General features: G+C 33.7%; 4 protein-coding genes across 4 annotated transcripts in view; 2 read left to right on the forward strand and 2 right to left on the reverse strand.

The window, feature by feature from the left end:
* CBG06295 overlaps window positions 1-6,760 on the reverse strand; it is a gene marked incomplete at both ends in the record, with an annotated part of 7,826 nt that extends 1,066 nt beyond the window's left edge. The window contains 9 exons of the mRNA XM_045237104.1: window positions 95-226; window positions 337-459; window positions 3,788-4,123; window positions 4,228-4,307; window positions 4,372-4,513; window positions 4,977-5,294; window positions 5,832-5,885; window positions 5,956-6,346; window positions 6,636-6,760. Coding sequence (XP_045093179.1) covers window positions 95-226; window positions 337-459; window positions 3,788-4,123; window positions 4,228-4,307; window positions 4,372-4,513; window positions 4,977-5,294; window positions 5,832-5,885; window positions 5,956-6,346; window positions 6,636-6,760 — 1,701 coding nt within the window. The remainder of the gene's footprint in view (window positions 1-94; window positions 227-336; window positions 460-3,787; window positions 4,124-4,227; window positions 4,308-4,371; window positions 4,514-4,976; window positions 5,295-5,831; window positions 5,886-5,955; window positions 6,347-6,635) is intronic.
* Window positions 6,761-8,061: 1,301 nt separating this feature from the next.
* Window positions 8,062-9,351, reverse strand: CBG06297 (the record flags this gene model as incomplete). The annotated part of the gene is made up of 4 exons (XM_045237105.1): window positions 8,062-8,115; window positions 8,864-8,949; window positions 8,983-9,125; window positions 9,173-9,351. The coding sequence occupies 4 exons, from the start codon at window positions 9,349-9,351 to the stop codon at window positions 8,062-8,064; spliced, it is 462 nt and encodes a 153-aa protein (XP_045093180.1).
* Window positions 9,352-12,450: 3,099 nt separating this feature from the next.
* Window positions 12,451-16,207, forward strand: Cbr-srab-13 (the record flags this gene model as incomplete). The annotated part of the gene is made up of 10 exons (XM_045237106.1): window positions 12,451-12,647; window positions 13,449-13,809; window positions 13,858-13,971; window positions 14,016-14,077; window positions 14,126-14,256; window positions 14,305-14,446; window positions 15,044-15,158; window positions 15,503-15,817; window positions 15,871-16,016; window positions 16,063-16,207. 10 exons carry the CDS (start codon window positions 12,451-12,453, stop codon window positions 16,205-16,207), a joined length of 1,728 nt encoding a protein of 575 aa, XP_045093181.1.
* Window positions 16,208-16,760: 553 nt separating this feature from the next.
* On the forward strand, window positions 16,761-18,878 carry CBG06300 (the record flags this gene model as incomplete). Its single annotated transcript, XM_002647217.1, has 7 exons — window positions 16,761-16,909; window positions 16,962-17,033; window positions 17,139-17,270; window positions 17,315-17,423; window positions 17,470-17,585; window positions 17,761-18,471; window positions 18,584-18,878. 7 exons carry the CDS (start codon window positions 16,761-16,763, stop codon window positions 18,876-18,878), a joined length of 1,584 nt encoding a protein of 527 aa, XP_002647263.1.
* Window positions 18,879-19,324: the final 446 nt, after the last annotated feature.

The following is a 19,324-nucleotide window of genomic DNA, read 5'->3' on the forward strand; positions in this document are numbered from 1 at the left end:
TTTCAAGTGGTCGGCAGTGTTTTTTAACGTTTTTTACCTGCTAAAGAGATAAAAGCGAGAAAAATCCGGAAAAATTGTCCGGTAAGAAAGTCGCGCCGCTCACGTGGCCTAGGTTTCTCACTGAAAATCCTCGTCCCTCGGCGGCACATTTTTTTGAATTTCTTTCCTTTTCAACGGCGTTTTTTGGGGATTTCGGGTTTTTTTCGAATTTTTTCGCAATAATATTCTGAAAATAGATAAATTTTAACACATTTTGATGCAATAAAAAAATTGACCGGAGTCCCCCTTTAAAAAATCTTTCAAAATTTGTGAAGAAATACCTGTGACCTCCTTAGCTGGACGATATATAAACGTTAAAAACATCTCAAAATCTTCAGATTTCACATCAGAAATTTTGATTTCATTGTCATTTCCCTTATATTTCGGTCCATAGAACTCTCTCATAAAGTGTTGAGAAAACTGAGCCAGAATCTGAACTTCCGATTATTAAGAAAAGAAAAATTAGTTCAAAGATGTCAGAATTTTCTGAAAACTCCAGAAAGTACAAAATGAAAATATATTTTAGATTTTGTGATTCAAAATTTGGATAGTTTGTTAAAAGTAACATGACTCAAAAAAATTTTGAAAAAACTAGATCAGTTTCGGCATTTCAGAAACGTTGTCAACTAAAAAAACAACGTTTTTCCAACTGAAAAAGTCAAAATATGAAACATATTTTGCCATCTACAGTGGGTCATAACTATAGGACAACCCTCCCAAACAATTGTTCTGAAAAAACCAAAAAAGATAACTGAATTCTGTAAACGCAGTTCGATTCAGCGTGTGGAAAAACCTATGTTCACAGAATTTCAGACCAATTGAGTCATTTTTATGCTCACAGGGCTGAAAAATCATTTTCTAGGCGGCGTCATAACTACAGGGTGGCTGAAAAGTATTGAGACACTTGTTTTTTGTTGTATTTTCAAAAATGGAGTTTCAACAAAAGAACCAGATTTATTTTTTTAACAAATGATAGTAATAGAAAAGATATCAGAGGAGATATTCGAAGTTTGAGCCTTCGGCCTTGATGCACGCCTTCAAACGAGCTGGAACAGAAGCGACGGTGCGCCGGAGGTAGTCATCGTCAAGATCATCCCATGCTTTGAGCAAAGCGGCCTTCAGTGAATCCACATTTGGGTGCGATCGAGCCATCACCTTTTCCTCCAAATATCCCCAAACGGAAAAGTCGAGTGGATTCAGTCGGGCGAGGAAGCGGGCCACATGTCCTTGCCCCAGTAGCCAGGGAAATGAGCGTCGAGAACAGCTTTCGTGGATTTCGAGCCATGGGACGGGGCCCAATCTTGTTGAAGAATGAAGGGTTGCTGGCCAAAGTGGCTAGTGACCCACGGACGTAAAACATCCATCAACACCAACTTTTGGTACACATCCGAGTTGATTTTCATATTTCTATCAATGAAAACCAATGGGACTTTACCTTCCGACGTCAATCCAGCCCACACCATCACTGACTTTGGAAAAAGTCTCTTGTAGGCCAGACGACGTTTTGGGGACTTTGCTTCGTCCTTTGACAACAATTGCCGAGCATTCTGTCGGTTCGGAAGCGGCTCAACCGTAAAAATTTTCTCATCAGTCCAAATGACTTCAGAGAGGCGGCGCACCTTGAGTGCGTCGAGCAACTTTTTCGCTTTTTCGAGCCGATTCTTCTTGGACTGTTCTGTGAGGTATTGGCCACGAAGGAGCCGATAACTGTTCAGACCCAAGTCCTTTTTCACAATGGATTGAACCGATTGTCTTGAGATTCCGAGCGATGAAGCCATTTGGTTCATGCTGACCGCATCATTTCGTGTGATTCTCTTCTTGATGATGCCACGAGTCCGGCGAGTGTTGACAGTACGAGGTCTTCCGCTTTTCTTAAGCTCCAACACATGTCCTCGATCTTTCAATTGTTGCACAACTCGATAGACAGTTGCTCTCGGAAGAAGAAGTCTTCGAGCGATGTCACCGGTAGAGATGCCGTCGTTGAACAGCTTGGCAATGGTTTGGCGATGAGGAGAAGCTCGCATAACTTCGTGAAGAGATAAAGTGATGGGAAATGGCTCTAATGTCGGCTTATATACGCTCCCTATTTTCGAAATAATACGAAACTTTTCGAAAATACGACTTGGCACGGTGCCAAGAGCCATCATAACAAGTGTCTCAATACTTTTCAGCCACCCTGTACATATAGGACACCATTGGAAAATGAAAAATCTCAAGATTTTAGGGAAACAAATTCAATTTTTTTGTTGAAAACTGTCAAAATAGTCCCAAAACAGCTTATTTTGACAACATACACAATCATTGATCCCTCTATTCAAGTTTTAGAAAAAATTATTTTCAGACATTTTTGTCATTTTTTGGAATAAATCGTGAATAACTTTGGGTAAGGTTTCCGGCTGAAATTGATAGGAAACATTTTTTTAGTGATTTGGATTGTATACTAATTGTTGTTACAGTATTCTGAACTGTTGTTTCCAACTTAAGCAAAACTAGAATTTCTAAAAATGTCCTTGAAATTCGGTGAATCTGATTATGAAAAACTTGATTTGGTAACTGAAAATTTTCATTCCGTACTAATCCTCAACTTCAATGACATTTTTGGTAATTTAGAAAGTCTTTCGAACATTATTTTCGGCTTTAAAAATTTTTCGATCAGTTCAAAACTTGAGCTCCATTACGAGCTGTCAAATATGAGAATAACTCGAACATTTACATGAACACTCTTAAAATGGTTCCTATCAATTTCAGCCGGAAAGTTTACCCAAGAGCAAAGTTATTCACGATTTACTCCAAAAACCCAAAAAATGACAAAAATATCTGAAAATAATTTTTTCTGAAACTTGAATAGAGGGATCAATGATTGTGTATGTTGTCAAAGTAGGCTGTTTTGGGACTATTTTGACAGTTTTCAACAAAAAATTTGAATTTTTTTCCATTAAAAAGTGGAGATTTTTAATTTTCCAGGGGTGTCCTAAAATTATGACGCAGCCTACAAAGTGATTTTTCAGCCCTGTGAGCATAAAAATGGCTCAATTGGTCTGAAATTTTGTGAACATAGGTTTTTCCACACGCTGAATCGAACTGCGTTTACAAAATTCAGTTATCTTTTTTGGTTTTTTTTTTTCAGAACACTAATATGGGAGGGATGTCCTATAATTATGACGCGCACTGTACTGTATCTCTTCAGAAATTAATTTTCCCAAAAAGTTGTCAAGTACAAAAATAAATATACCGTATTTCCTCTAATAGAAGCCCACCTCTATTTGAAGTCCACCTCTAATAAAAGCCCACCCCGTGAGATGCTTCGAAAAATAGAAGCCCCCCCTCTAATAGAAGCCCATGGGCGTCTATTAGAGAAAATAAGGAAAAATAAGCTTAATTTCAGAATTTTTGGAACTGGTATTTTAGAACTTGAAAATTTCTCAATTTTTGATCTACAGAATTCCTGAATTTTGAATTTTGTGATTCTGGAATCTCAGAATTTCATAAATTCCGAATTTTGGAGTTTAGAATTGCAGAATGAATACTTCGAATTAAAAAAAACCTCGAAGTTTAGAATTCTTAACTTCCGAATTGCCAAATGTATGATTAAAAAAAAACTTTTTGAAAATTATTCATTGAAAAATAAAAACCCATGGGCTTCTATTAGAGGAAATACGGTATATTTTTAGTCAATATTCCTCAAAATTTTCAAAACAAACTCACAACTTTGACCTAATTTTTTGAAACCTCAAAACATCATTCTTACCTGCTTACTGGCATAGAAACTTTTTCCATCTTCAAAATGAAAAACCACCATATCCAAGGGATCGGAGAACTCTTTAAAAAACACTCGACTACACATATTTTTCAAAAGATTCGATTTCCTCGACAAATATAAAAGAACTTCATTTCCAATGTGTTCCATTTCTGGATCCTCTAACATTTCCCGAGTCTTTTCAACGAATTCGAATTGAAATTCTCCGGTTGGACGTAAAACGTTGGGAAGTTTTGGGTATCGTTTCACATACGAGTAATAGGGCTCATTGGGACTCTGAAAAGTTTGAAAATGCGCTCTGTTGCAAAAATTGAATTCATTCCTCACCTCGGCACTTGTTGTGTGTTCAAATGTTTTGCTTCAAATTTCGGGAGATTGTAATTTTGGATGAGTCGATATATTTTGGCCTCGTCCTCAATTTCCATGCTTACCATCAGATTATCACAGAGTTTTATACATTCATCGGCTTCCAGAAGATTTAGACATTTCAGCAATTTTTCGATATTTTTCTCTGAAAAATTGGGAATATTTGATTATTTTTTAAATAAAAAAAAAAGGATCCTGGAAAATCTCACCATCAATTTCAGTTTTCCAATCATGCACCAATTCCAAAAATTTGACAAATAATTCTTTGGAAATTTCGTCGAATAAAAAATTTGGAATGTCTGGAGTTCCAGTAAACAGGTCACAAAGAACCGATGAGTGATGGGATAAGAGCTGAAAATTGCTCAGATTATTTCCTAGAATTTTTTAGAGAAATCTATTTTTTGGTACGCCTAAAAATTAAGTTTAATATCTGAATTCCAATATAGGGAATTCCGGTCAATTACTACAAGTCAATAAAGTCAAGTGTTAATCCCCTTATCTATAATTTATACTGTCTTACCTCCTTCACTTAGTGACGTATATACCCTTAGTGGAAAAGGGGCGGAGTTTCCCACAAGATATCTCTGTTACTGTTAAAGATATCAAAACGTTGTCAACTGACGAAATATTTTCAATTTTATAAAAAAAATTTTGTTAGTTGACCCCTTTTGATATATTTTATAGACACCGAGCTTCATTTTGAAGAAATTAGATCCTATTTTTCAATCAAAAAATCACGAGCTTTCTATGTATTTCTCAGTCAATAAAAAACCTTTGAGACCGTTTTGAAGACAATGAAACATTTTAAACTTACACTTCTAGAAACATGAAATTCTTCTCCATCAATCAATATCACGGAATCCGTCATTTTTCGAATTGGCTTCTGAGGACACTCAAATCCATATTTCTTCCTAACATCAATTCTTATTTCCACTAAAATTTTTCCAATGCTGAGGTATCCGGATTCTTGATCCATCAAAAAATCCCATATATCATAAAATGATCCGTAACTTCGCGATCCAAGAAACAGTTTTGGTGGAACATTGAATGAAATATTCACATTTGGATGCAATCGACTTTTGATATGAATTTCCGCGGCAGCTTCAACTCGCCACCAGAGATTTTGAAGGTTCTCGTTACATAAAAACAGAAATCCAATTCCATTTGTTCCTTCTTTATGATATCCCACTCGCCTGAAAACTTCCAAAAATTCTGGTTTCAAGAAATTCGGAAAATTTTGAAAGATTGGAATTTCAAAGAATTCGAAGATCGAGTGACTCAAAAATTTTAAAAATTCAAAAACTTATGAAAATTTCAAGCAATTTTGAATGATTTAGAAATTATTTTGAAATATTCAGAAATTCAGAAATTCAGAAATTCAGAAATTCAGAAATTCAGAAATTCAGAAATTCAGAAATTCAGAAATTCAGAAATTCAAAAATTCAGAAATTCAGAAATTCAGAAATTCAGAAATTCAGAAATTCAGAAATTCAGAAATTCAGAAATTCAGAAATTCAGAAATTCAGAAATTCAGAAATTCAGAAATTCAGAAATTCAGAAATTCAGAAATTCAGAAATTCAGAAATTCAGAAAATCGGAATTAAAATATTTTCAAAATCTAAAAAAATTACCATGAAATTCCATCAATGACAATAGTTTCCGAAAACACCATGTCCTTCAGTTTTGCCATTTCAACTTCTTGAATAATTCTCCCACTTTTTATCTGAAAAGAAGTATTTTTCTAGAGCATTCTTTTTAATATTAACATTTTTGTAAATAAGAAACCATATTACCTGACATCCTTCTTCTTTGGGCTCTAGCATGACTTTCAAATCCTCACTATTTGGTCTGCAGTCAAAAAATGTGGATTTTGGATTGAAAATTTGTTCGACTTCAATTGACAAAACCGCTTCAATTACAATTTTTCCATTTTCCACATATCCATCATTCATCAATTCGTCCCACTTCAAAAAATTAGGGAATCCATAAGTACCCGTAGATTTTTCATTCATCACAAATTTCGTTCTCCGTGCTTTTTCTGGTTTTGAATTCTTCAAAATATACACACAAAATTGACCCGAAATAGTTTCGGCAAGATCATAATTGTAAAGTGATTTCAAAAAAATCGAAAAACACTTTTGATTCTGAGTGTGCGGCGAGCATTCTGTGGCGACGATGAGACACCTGAATATTGTTTTTAACTGAAAGTTGAGTTTTTTAAAACGATTTTTTTGAAAAAGAGCTCTCAAGGAGCTACAGTATAAAGTTCAATGAACTGGAATTTAGAAAAAAAACTTCCTAGAAAAATTCGATATTGAGAAAACCCGGGTGTTTGAGTGTTTCAAGAAATCATGAAGTTTGGAATTTTAGAACTTAGAATATTAAAGTTTTTAAAGTGCCTAAATAGTCGGTGCCGAATTTTTGAAAATCTTAAATTTGAAGGATTCCAAACCCCCAAAAACAAAAAACTTACCATTCTGTTTTCCCAAGTTTCACAGCGTTTCCATATTTGTAACATTTATTCAAATCCTCCATTTGATCAGTTTCAAATCGTAATTTTCCTCGAATGGGATAAATATATTTCTCGAAAGAAACCATTTTCTGAAAATCACATGAGCATTGAAACAATTGATTGAATTTTGAGGGAAAAATTGATGAATAGAAGCAAGAAACAAAAAATTGGGAAAGAAAAAAACTGAAAAATGAGGCGATTTCTCTCATTATCAAGGTTTGAAACGGAAAAAAAGAGAAACGATAAGACATTTCTCTTTTTTGTTCACTTTTGGTAAACAACATCAAGGTCAATGTACGGGGTTTTTGATTTTTAGGACATTTTTTGCTCTACTCAGCAGTGTTGGCAAATTTTTTGATGATAAAAAATTGTGAAATTTGGTTCTCAGAATTTTTGCAAATTTTTTTCCAATGATTATGAAAATGTGAAGATTTTATGAGTTTTTCAGAGTTTGAAAAATTTTTTAGACTTCAGGATTTACAAGACTTTCAGAGTTAGTAAATTGAAGACTTCCGGTGTTTTAAAGATTTCGGCCATTTTTAGACTTCAAATGATTTTTCGGAATCGAGGTAACATTTTGGAAATTTTTGAAAAAAACATTTTTCTCAAATTGCTCATTTTCCAGGCTCTCGGCTCATGTATCCGGTTTTTCTTATCATCTATCATTCCATTGTATGTCTATACCATTGGAATATCTGTACATTTAATAATTGCCATGATAATCTTCTTCACTACTGCCAGAAGAACACAAAGTATGGAAAAGAAGAATAATGAAGATAATAAAGAAGAAATTTAGATAAATTCTTTTTGATTTATATCGCTTTTTGTGATTTTCAAAATGAAATGTTTTAGAAATAGAACTTTTATTTATGAACATTTTTTTCAAATACATGAACATTTTGTTTTCAATGTACCGTATGACATTTTGGTGTCGTTTTCCCTTTCCCAACTTTTTCAAAGGCCCCAGTAGTTGAAATTATTCTACAATTATCCTGACGAATTCCAATTTTCACCAAAACGAAATTCTGATAAGGTTCGTAAAAAACAAATAAAGTTACTACACAAGCAAGTGGCATTAGTTCAGCCATAATGTCTGAAAAATAGGAAACTTCTGGAATTATAATATTAAAGTACAGTAGGCAATTAACAATGGTGAATGGAATTGTAGAAAATAAAAATTGGATTAAAACTTGAAACATTGAACGATTATTGAAATTCTTGTGCATCTTTCTGGTTTTTTCCGACTCATTTCGTGAATTCATTTTTCGTTCCAAAATCCAAATGGCCAATTTCGCAGAGATTATTATTGTCAGTGTGACGAGTGTGATATGGATTAAATTGAATTTGATAGTTTTGGATTGACACGATTTTTGGGGATCGCAGAATATTATAACGGTTGGGTTGGTGATGGTGTCGGGGTAAAATCGGGGAGGGAGGATGGCTGGAAATTTGAATTTGTTCTGTTTAGGAAACTGAGCTACTTTATTTCAGCTGCTTTAAAACGTTAGAGAATATTGGTTAAGCTGGAAATATGGAAATTAAGATAATCGAAGTTCATTTGAATTTCGAAGAATTCAGAAATTTCTGCACAACAGAATTCAATGTAAGGCTCCCATTTTGGTCGGTCAAAAATCGCCGACCGCCGGCAGACCACCGACCGACAGCCGACCGACAGCCGACCGATTTCGTGCCTTTGCGCATCAAAATACGAATTTTTGCGTACGAAGCACTGTATTAAACGACAAACGAGGCATTCAGTGAGTAGTTTGTCGTAAAGTACCATGCAACGTATGCAAACACGTTGACCCGCAAATGCACGAAAACGGTCGGCGCGCCGGCTTAGCTGTCAACTCGGTCGGCTGTCGGTCGGCGGGGTTGGTGGTCGGTCGGTCAGCTAAATTTCCCGACCAAATGGAAGCCTCAATTCAATGATCCTAAATAACAGAGTTTCTAAATTTCCGAGTTAATTTCTGAAATTCTGAGCTTTTGAATGTTAGAGTTTCAGAATTTCAAAATTTCCGAATTTCCGAATTTCTGAATTTAGTAGAAATATTCCAAATTCTACCTTTATACGCCTCTTTTGCATTTTCCTGATTTTCTGGCATCCCACTGACCATCGAAGGTACAACCGATACTGCAAACCCAAAAACTCCAAGGTAAATAAATATTTCGAAAATCCAAAAAATCACAGATTTTTTCGAATTGTACAAGTGCAAAATTTTGAACAACCGATTACAAAAAAGTGTCTGACAGGATCCCAATGTGCCTGCAAAAGCTGAAAACTCAAAAAATTGAAAAAAAAACCCACTAGAAGTACAGCAGTAGTTTGCAATGTATAAGTGTACTGGATTCACAAATTTTGTCAAAAATCCCATAATTTGTACAAATGGAGATGGTACAAATTGAAAAGTGTCAATTAATAGACAATTATAGAGCCATTGGATGGAAATGCTAAAATTTAATAAGATTGATTTCCAAATTTCATATGCTGGACCTACCAAAACACATGAAAATATAAAAACAATTTTAGCGATCCGAAATTTTTCGGCGATTTTTTATAGACACAAAAAAGAATTAAAGGGAATAATGGGGTGAAAATAAGGTTTATTGATCTCTTTATATAATAATAGGTGTCTAAATTTGTGTTCCAGATATTTCGAGAGGCTGTGGTAGACATGTCTGAAAAACTAATTTTTTAAAATATTTGAAAAAAAATGCGAAAATTGGGTTTGAAAAGCAAAGAAAATATGCTATCTTCTACTATAAATAAGCAGATGGCGCATATTGTGATTTTCAAAAATTCCAAAAAAAAAAATATTCTTTCCAGTTCAATGAGCTGGAATGATAATATACACCTCCTCATCGGGAAAAAAATGAATCATAAATTCAGAAATTCAGGAGTTCGGGAATTCCAAGGATTGATAAAATTCAAAAACTCAAAAAATTCAATAATCCTAGAAGATCAGAAATCACCGATTTTCCAGAAGTTCCAAAATCTAGGAGCTAAAAAAAACAAGGAAGAAAAAACCCCTTGAAGTAAATTTCTTTCTTTTCGTTCAATAACTTTTTCTCAGATTTTTTTTCTGTTATAATTTCCTGGAGACAAATTGAACGAAAAAATTAGATTTGACAACATGACTCAAGACGGAAATATCTAGGTTAGCGGGGGTCAATTCATTCATCAAAAAGTTTAAATTTAGTTTGATTTACATTTGTGGGTTAAATGATATTTTTTGTCTGGCTCAATGTTTGTAAAACTGGGACTTTCATAATTTTGAAAAAAAAAGAATCGGGATTCCCTCCAAAACTAAAATCTGAAGTTTGCATACTTACGCTTCAGGAAAACCAAAGCATCATGAAAAATGAAAAAAAAACTGGCTTAATGAAAAATAAAACAATAAAAAATCAGACAGAAAAATATGAGTTCATTCCAAAAATGCCAATGAGTAGATTTTCCAGAAATTTGGGACAATTTAATTCTGTTGAAATTGACGGAAAAAACATGATGAGGCATAAGAAGCAATAAAAACAGCAACTGAATTGTTTTGTTGGTGCTCATGAAACTGAAATTTTCACTTATTAATATTTGCCTGTGTTCAGATTAACCAATTTATTCTAGAGACATGTCTGTTTACAGATTCTTCGAATTTCAAATTCCTGGAATTAATAACGATCTTCAACGAACCATTCAATGGACAGGGTCGGAAATTAATTTTTTAGTTAAAATAATATATGTTAAAACATACATATAATTTTCCAATTTCCGTTTTCTACAATATGTTTTTTGTCACATGAGATTTATCTCTAGATTCGTTACTACAATCTTCATATTTTGTATAATAAAAATGTTGAAAACTTGTTTTTCTAAATTTCTGCATTTTGTAACTTTTCTGGTTTTATTTAATTCAGCATATGAGCAAATCATTTTCGTCGTTTTGATACCATATTAACATGCGCATCTGAAAATTCGACATTTTTTATGTGAAAAAGAACCAATATTTTTTCTATGCAATGTCAAAATTCCCATTTTCCAAAGTTTAGTCGCAAAACACAACAACATTACATCACTTCAAATTTATCTGAAATATACAATTTTAAATCGTTTCGCTCAAATTGCCGTACTTTGTCTGTGTCTAGAAAAGTGTTCATTAAAAGTTCGGTGGAAAACATTTATATTGTGCTTTTCTGATTCTTCAATTTTCGTTTTTTTTCTTGCAGGTGGAAATGTTCAACCTTTAAACGTCGCTGTTTAATATTCAAATAATTGGCGGAGACAAGACATTTAAAAAAAAAATTCCTGATAATTTGTCTAGAGAACCCCAAGAGGAGTTGAACTCATCGGGAACAGTTTGGGGGTACAGAGTCGCTACTGGCTGAGCTACGCGGGCGGGAATCTCACTGCCGACCGATTGCTTTCATAAGCTCGGCGCAATTTCGTTCCCCAAACTGCCCCAATCTTTTTGTTGTCTCATCTCTTTTAATTTTTTCTAAGTTCAAATTCAAATTGAAATTTTTTGAGCCCTCTCTAAATATAGATCCCTTTCAAAAACCACATTCAAAAAATGATTTTCATGATCTTCCCATTTATTCTTTTTTTTTTCGGTCTCGTCATAATGTATGAATTTATCAGTCTATCAAAACTAACACCACTAATCAAAAGTTCATATTAACTCAACTAGAAAAAGAGGACAGAGTCATAAGTATACGATTTCTCAGACACGTTTTGTACCTTTTCCGCTTCACAGATATGTAATTTTGGTCAGTTTTCTTCGAATCTTTTATGACTTATGATTTTGAAGAGAAATTTTTGAAACAGATTTTCAGAATTTCCATCATATTTTGATTTTTTTCTATGGAAAAGTATTATAGGACTTGCTGATTTGTCTGAAAGTTAAAAAGGTCTTCTTCTTTCCTGATATTCTGAAATTGAAAAATTCAGATTCAGAAAAATGTAAAATTTGAAAACTCAGAAAAGAGACTTTAGCAAAACTTTTCAAACAAAAATTTCTTTTCATCCTTTGAAATCGAAATTTGCCAGTTTCATTAATTTTCAATTCGGCTCAGGTAGTGAACGAATTTCCGGAAATTTCGATGTGTCGGGACAAGGAATTTTTGTACTTGGTGTCTGCTGGTGTCGAAATTGCTCATATTTAAATTTCAACCACTGAAACCACATAGATCATGCAGAATAACGGAGGCATATGTTTTCCCTTATTTCCTTTCTACACTATAATTATCGTTGACATACATTTTGCTTGTTATTTGGAAACAGCCATTTTGTAGAAAAAAATGGTAGAAAAGATGTCAGCTGACGAAAGTTTTGCCAGAATCTTTCAAAAAATCTTTTTGGTTTTGTAAGATCTCGAAATTTAAGACTCTAATAACTGTAGATTAAAAAAATTTGGCAAGCAATAAGTACCAGAGCACTTGAATCAAAAATACAATATTTCGAAAAAAAAATACAATATTCAAATTAAATGGAAAATGCATTTATTTTTGATATTTTTGCTAAACGGTCCAAACAATTTCTATTGATTCTGCAATTTCGATATTCTTAATTTTTCTCGAACTTTTAAACGATAAAGTTTCTTATTATAGAATTTCTAATAATCTGATTTTTCCATATTCTTAACTTCTGATTCTTAACTTCTGTATCTAAATTCTTCACATTCTCGAATTCCAAGCTTTTGAATTTTCGAATTTGTGATTTTAATGTTTATCACTTTTAATCAATCTTATCTCAATTTTCAGAAACATTTTATGTTCAGCCACAAAAATGTCCCAGAATCTGACAACCTGTGAAACGATGCTCACATATTCAACATCGATCGAACTCCGTCTATCGCTTCTCCTGAATTGGTTCATTTTGCTTCCAGCTTTTCCAATAATAGGATATTCGTTATACTTTTCATTCACACAACGGGTTTTTCATAAAAATACTCAAATCCAAATAAGTATTCATTTGGCTGCATTGTTGGTTCATTGTGTTGGCAGGCAAGTCATTATTTTTTCAAATTTCAGATATTTTAAAAATTTCTAGAAGGTTCAGAATGTTCAGTGATCAACTCAATGGACTTTTGAGTTCCCCAATTCTAGAATTTCCAAATTTTTCGGAATTTTGGAATTTCTGAAGTTTTCGGTTTTTTTTGGAATTGTTGATACTAAAAAGTTTAAAAAACGGTTCTTTTTACTTTTTTTTTTGAAAAACAATGTTTTCAATTTTGCGACCATACGTTCTAAAACCGGACATTTCGAAACTGACTCTAAATTATCCCGTTTTCCCTCCCCCACTCAGATCGGCCTCGTGAGGGGCATTTTCTGAGTCTTTCATCTTGCCTCTAATGTTTCATTACTTGCCCTCTAATGTTTCATTACTTGCCCTCTAATGTTTCATTACACCTGATCAATAAACAAATTACAATTACCAAATCGCAACCGCGCTTTTCAGTTGCCAAATGGTTAGTTCTAAAACATCAGATTGCGAAATCGAAAGAAATGTAGCTTCAAAAAGTACGGTTTTCTAGATACTGAGATTTTGAGATTCCGAAATCAACAATTCCATAAAATCTATAACTTCTAAATATTCGGTAAATTCAGTATTTCAAAAAATCCGCAAGTTTTGAAGTTATGATACTTCGAAGCTTGAAAACGTTATACGTCTTGAAAATTCTAAAATTCTAAAAATTTAGCATTTTCAAAGTTTTATTGTACTTTCAGACATTTAGAGAAATATTTCAAAAATTTCCGATTTTCAAAAAAATCTTCAATCTTCAGATTCTCTCTTCACACCGCTGACCTCTTCAACTATTTCTACCCATATCAATCCGGATGTGAAATTTTACCAAATTTTTATAGGTTCAATTTTTTCCCAAAATCCCAAAATTTTCAAAGTTTCAGATGCCTAATTTTCCGATTTTTGTACAATGCTGGCCAAGCTACCGTATCAATGACCCCGATTTCCATAACTTTAGAGCGTCTGATCGCTGTAAAATACAATCGAGCTTATGAGAATTGCTCAATTAATTATGGAATCTTTTTGGGCGTTTTTCAAATATTTCTGGCAATTTGTTATCTTTTTACGAGATATGTACATGCTGCTTTCACTCCATCCAGCTTCACATTTTTCTATTGTCAGGTGGGCGGGGCTTAAAAATCGATATCCAAATTGAAAATCAATATTTAGACACTGGTGTCGAGTACGATTTCAACTGCTGAGACTATCATCCCATTGTCAATGGTCATTTGCTCACAAATCATTTCGATTGTGGTTTTTCGAATTTTGGAGATCAAAAATAAGGTTTGAAGATCAAAAATTTCCTGGATATTTTTTTTGATTTTCAGAAACTTCGAGCAGTAGCGGATATTAATTTGAGCACCCGATACACTTTGGATCAGGGAAGAAGGTGAAATTTTTAAAAAATCTAAAAATTACGAAATTTTAAAATTTCCAGATCTTTCGTCGCTCTAAAATCTTTCATACATTTCAATTGCATCACAATTTCTACAATTTTACTTGGAATTGTTGTTCTCCATTTAGCTTCTCCATTCTTCACGAAACCCAATTATATGGCTATTATTGAATGTAATCATTCTTTTTTTTTTGAAAAAAAAATGAAATTCAAAATTACAGTAACCCATGCAATTCCATTATACGGTATTATCGTTTGTATTGGCGTTTGGTGGAAATTGAGAATTTTGGACGGAGAGCAAAGAAGGAATATCACAATGGCACTTCGTAGAAAACCTATGCATACTGATTTGTATTTTCAAATGTTTGAGAAACAATTGGAATAATTATGTTGTCCGTTTTTTTCCTCCTGGTTTCTCTGAATATTTTGAAAAATTATGAGAATCCAAAAATTGTATTATAAGTTTCAAAATTTGAAATATATTTTATTGCAATGAAACCAGTAAACAAATGTTTATTTTTAGTTAGATAAATTTTAAAAAAAACTTGAATTTCCGGAAAAAGCTCGAAAAATAGAACGAAAACTCGGGAGTTTGGAAATGCAAAATTTCAGAAACTCAGAAATTCGACAATACAGACATTTCTCAAAGTTCTGAAGTTTTCGAAACTCCAGGAAATTCAAGTATCTAAAAAAAGCATTTTTCTCTGCGTTTCCTATTCTTTCCTCACTATTTTCTTCACTTTATTTGTTCACATTTTCCCACTCTCTGATTTTTCGAACTCATTTTGTAGAATTTGCAGTACGAAAAATGTCTCTTCACGATCCAAAAACTGGTAGACCACAAAAAATATCGAAATTATTAGATTTTGTGTCACAGTGAGTTTTTTTTTGATTTTTGGTAATTCACAATATTCTGAGGGAGTTCTGAATTTTTTTTTCGAAAAAAAAAACAATTTTTAGGCGCAAGATTCAATTTTCTGCTAAGGAACAACAAGAAACTGCGGCTTTCATGACAAGACCAAAAATTGAGAAACTGATTATCACAGGGGTTCTGAGCAACTGGTCCGAAGAAAAAGTGGGTTTCTCTTTTCTAGAAATTAAGAAAATTTTCCACTTTTTCAAAATTTCAGTCAACTATTCGTGTCGAGTTGGATTCATTAACAATTTGGTTGACAGGAAAAGAAAATTTGACGAAAATTGATAAGGATGGGAGGGAGAATTATTCGAAGAGCTGTCCGAAATTCGACAAGAAAATCGATTTGAAATATTGAACAATTTTCTGAAATCTGTTTCACATGACGGATGCATTCAAGCTGATACGGTGGAAGTTGTAGGGGTGAGTCGTTAATTTAATTTTGAAAGTTTTTTATAATTTCTGAGTTTTCCGAGTTTCGGCAATAAAAACAGTAAAATCTTCAGGCCACATTTGCCCCACCAGAAGCATTCATACCAAATTGTGAGAACCTGAAACTCGCGGATTTTCAACAAGAGTGTCTTCTGGAATGGATAACTTCGTCTCTTCAAATTCGGCGCGAATTCAAAAATTTTGAAATTGATTGTTGGAGTGTTGAAGTGCCAATCAGACCGTTTATTCAAGGGTTGAAAGTTTCGAAGCATTTAAAAATTCGATGTGAAACTGGAATGACGGATGAGGAATTAGAAGGAATTGAAGCGATGGATTTGACAGTTTCATCCGATCAGATCACTCCAGCAGCGGCGAAGATAAGATTACTGGTTGGAGGATTTTTGAGAATTGAGTTTTTCCATTTTTTTTTTTCGGTTTTCAGAAGTTTCTGAAATTCGGAAAACGACACGAAAAATTGGAAATTCGAACTGTGCATCCTCAATTTTTCGATGCTCAAAGAGATTTGTTCTCTGATAGTTGGATTGTCAAAAAAATTCCTCAAGATTATGAAGAAGGCGGAGAGTTCATGTGAGTTTTTTCTCAAATCTTTGTATTTCAAAAATATTTTTTTCAGTGGGAAAATCTTCAGCGGCTTTGAAAATATACATGGAATTCAGGATACTCGCGAATTTTCATGTGATTATTACGGAGATTCTATGAGAATTTTCTGCGCGGTGGTTGAAAAATCGAAGACTTCATTGACATTGTATCCGTTTTGAAAAGTTATCCAAATAAAGATTTTTTGTGATTTTTCAGACTTTTTTATTTCAGATTTTCAGTAAATTTCTAAAACGCCCGAAAATTCTCCAAAAATTCTTTAAGAAGTTTAGGGTGTATTTTGCGAACATTCAGAAATTTCAGAAAATTTGGAAATTGCAAAAAATTCAGAATTTCGGAATTTCAGAATTTCAGAACTTTTGAAAATTCGAAATATCAGAAATTTCATAGAATTTAGAAATTCGTAAAACCTAAATTTGCACAAATTCGGAGTTTCAGAACTACATAATCTCTATCTGAAAAGTTTATAATTTTTAGAATAAAATTAAAATTTCAGAAAATTCAAAAAATTTTAAAAATCAAAAATCACCTTTTTATGCTTCAAAATTCCCAATATTTCTCAAAATCTTGTCCACTAAATCAGCTAAAATCTAGCGAAACTTTTTTTTCTAAACTAAAATATTTCGAACAGGAAAATGCATTATCTCATTTTTCAATCGTCCAATTTTCCCAAATATTTCCCATGTTCCAAAACTTTGGATCTATTTTTCTAAAATGAATCTACTGAAATTCCGCTCAATTCTTCGAAAATACCGATTCAAAATTTATTTTAAACGAGTTGTAAAATCTCTGGCCATCCTTTTTCTGATTCTAATTGTTCTATTATTCAAATTCCTAATTTTCTGGTCATTCGAGGAGACGGGGTAATTTTTTTTGAAAATTCTAATAAAAAATTGAGAAATCACAAAATTTCAGACCTCGGGTAGATTTACTACAGTATAGCCACACATTTATACATTCTGCATATTATTTCCCAGTTTCCAAATCGTGAGTTTTTCCGGATGAGCTACGCGGTTACCATTTTCAAAATTTATAGTCTCAGAATCTCAGAATCTTAAAATTCAAAATTTGAAAACTTTTATCAAATTCCAGTCTTGGTAAGAATGCAATTGCAATTGTGACAACAATGAATAAACGGACCGCTTCAAAAATCACAAACTACAAAATAAACCTAATTGGGACCAACAAGACAATGCAAATGACTCAAGAGGCAACATTGACAACGTAAGTAGCTTTTCCGGATTACTGTCGACCCCAAAACTTTTAAGAGAACACGCTCTAAACGATCGTTGTGACTATTCTCTGATCACTGCCCAAACCAATTTAGTAGAGCGAATGGAAAAATTGGAAATTGAGGCCGATGGAGTTGTCATGGAGGCTAGAAATTAGATTTTAGGAAAAATGGACATCTTAAAACTTTCAGGTTCCATTCCGAAAGACTAAATACTCGGCGCCGAAACCTGTGGTTTTTTGTGTTTCCCCGCAATTTGCAGCTGAGCAATGGCAGACATTTTTAGTACAGATCCACATTTCAAAGAGGTGGGATATATCAAAAAATATATCAAAAAACTAGAATTGTGAAAAATTTAATGTCTGGCCTACTTTAAAAGTCAGGGGCCCTTCTATTACATGTTTCACGCATACTTGTAACGGGCGGGGCCGAAATTTTACAAGTATGGTTTCACGCATAACCCCAATTTTTCTCCATTTCCAGATACGGTGCTCACTTGCAGCTTTACATTGTCTCAATGGTCGAGTCTTACTATAAACTAATCAAAGAATACGAAAAACTGGGTCTCGTCTCAATTGAACCATGGCTCACCATAAAGTTTCCGGTGACCGATGGCCCATATTTGGAGCCAAATCGAAATGTGGAGCTCCGAAATCAAGCGGCAGCTCATACAGACTGCTTATTAATGTATAAGGAAGCTGTGAGCTTTGTTGGGATTCTGGACATGGATGATATTCTGATTCCAACAAATGCGAATTCTTACTATGAGGAATTCGAAAGGGAGTATGGTGGTAGTTGGGAGATCAGTGCTCTTCACTACGACAAATTTGACTACCGTACTATAAAAACTGGAGATCTGAACACCCAAACTATTAGTTCCATGGTCAAAAATGCACGGAGATTGAAGACAAAGGATGCTGGAAAGTCATTTCTACGTCCGGAGAGATTCAATTCAACTTGGTCCCATTATTCAAGAAATTCGGATCACAAACCAATTTATCTGACTGCTGGTCAAAATCCAATATACTGGTACAAGAAATTGGTCACCACGAATGGAATATTTCATTTGAAGAAAATGGATTACATTGATTCGAAGAAAATACCTGGAGGCGCGTTGCCGGTGAATCCCGGAGATAATATTACAGAATTAATTACTGAGAAACATTTGAAAGAGATTGATGAGGATTTGAAGGAGTAAGTGGCCCGACTTTTCTGTGGTTCTGAGATCCTGGGTTTTTTTTGATTCTAAGATCAAAAAGTTCTGAGAGTCCGACCTTATTAAGAATCCCAGCTTCCTTTTTTCCAGAATGCTCCTCCACCCGGACATCTCCAATCTGGCTTCCACATTACCCCAATCCGATTTCTACATGGATATCGTTTTCTCATGTTACAACGAATCCTTCTATCACATTCGTGATACCAAATGGCTCTACAATGACATCACATGTGTGAATGCCTTTGATTGTGAACTTCCTCAACGAGAAGATATGCCATGTGTCCATTCAGATGCCACGTATCACTCCGGACCATCAATGTTCCCTATTACATTCCATTATGCTACTGACTCTTTCTTCTCTAGAGATATCGGTTGTTATCAGTAGAGCGAGTTTTAGATAATTGAAGTTTTTAAATTAGTATGTGAAAGATAAGAATAAATTTTTTGTCTGTTTGCTTTTTTTTGTCAAATGACCGTTACCAATCTCACTTTAACTTAATTCGTCAGTCATCCGTCTGTGGTCCGTCCTATAGAAACATCCTACAAATGTGCTGAAAATGAGTCAAAACCAGGTCGAAAACAAGATTAAAACTGGATTAAATCCCTGACAAAAAATGATATGATTAGAAACATACTTGTAAAATTCTGGGCCGGCCCGCCAAAGCCGGAACCTGAGGAAAATTTCAAGGCCCGGTAGCAAAAATTTTGTCATTTTGAACCGAATTTTGAGCTCTCAATACAATTTCCTATATTTTTTTTGTGCTTTTTGTATGGATTGTTTGTCTGTTTGATCAAAAAATATCAAAAAAAAAATTCGAAAAAGGCCCGCCG

This window comes from Caenorhabditis briggsae, assembly GCF_000004555.2.
Source record: "Caenorhabditis briggsae complete genome, chrV, whole genome shotgun sequence".
NCBI lineage: Eukaryota > Metazoa > Nematoda > Chromadorea > Rhabditida > Rhabditidae > Caenorhabditis > Caenorhabditis briggsae.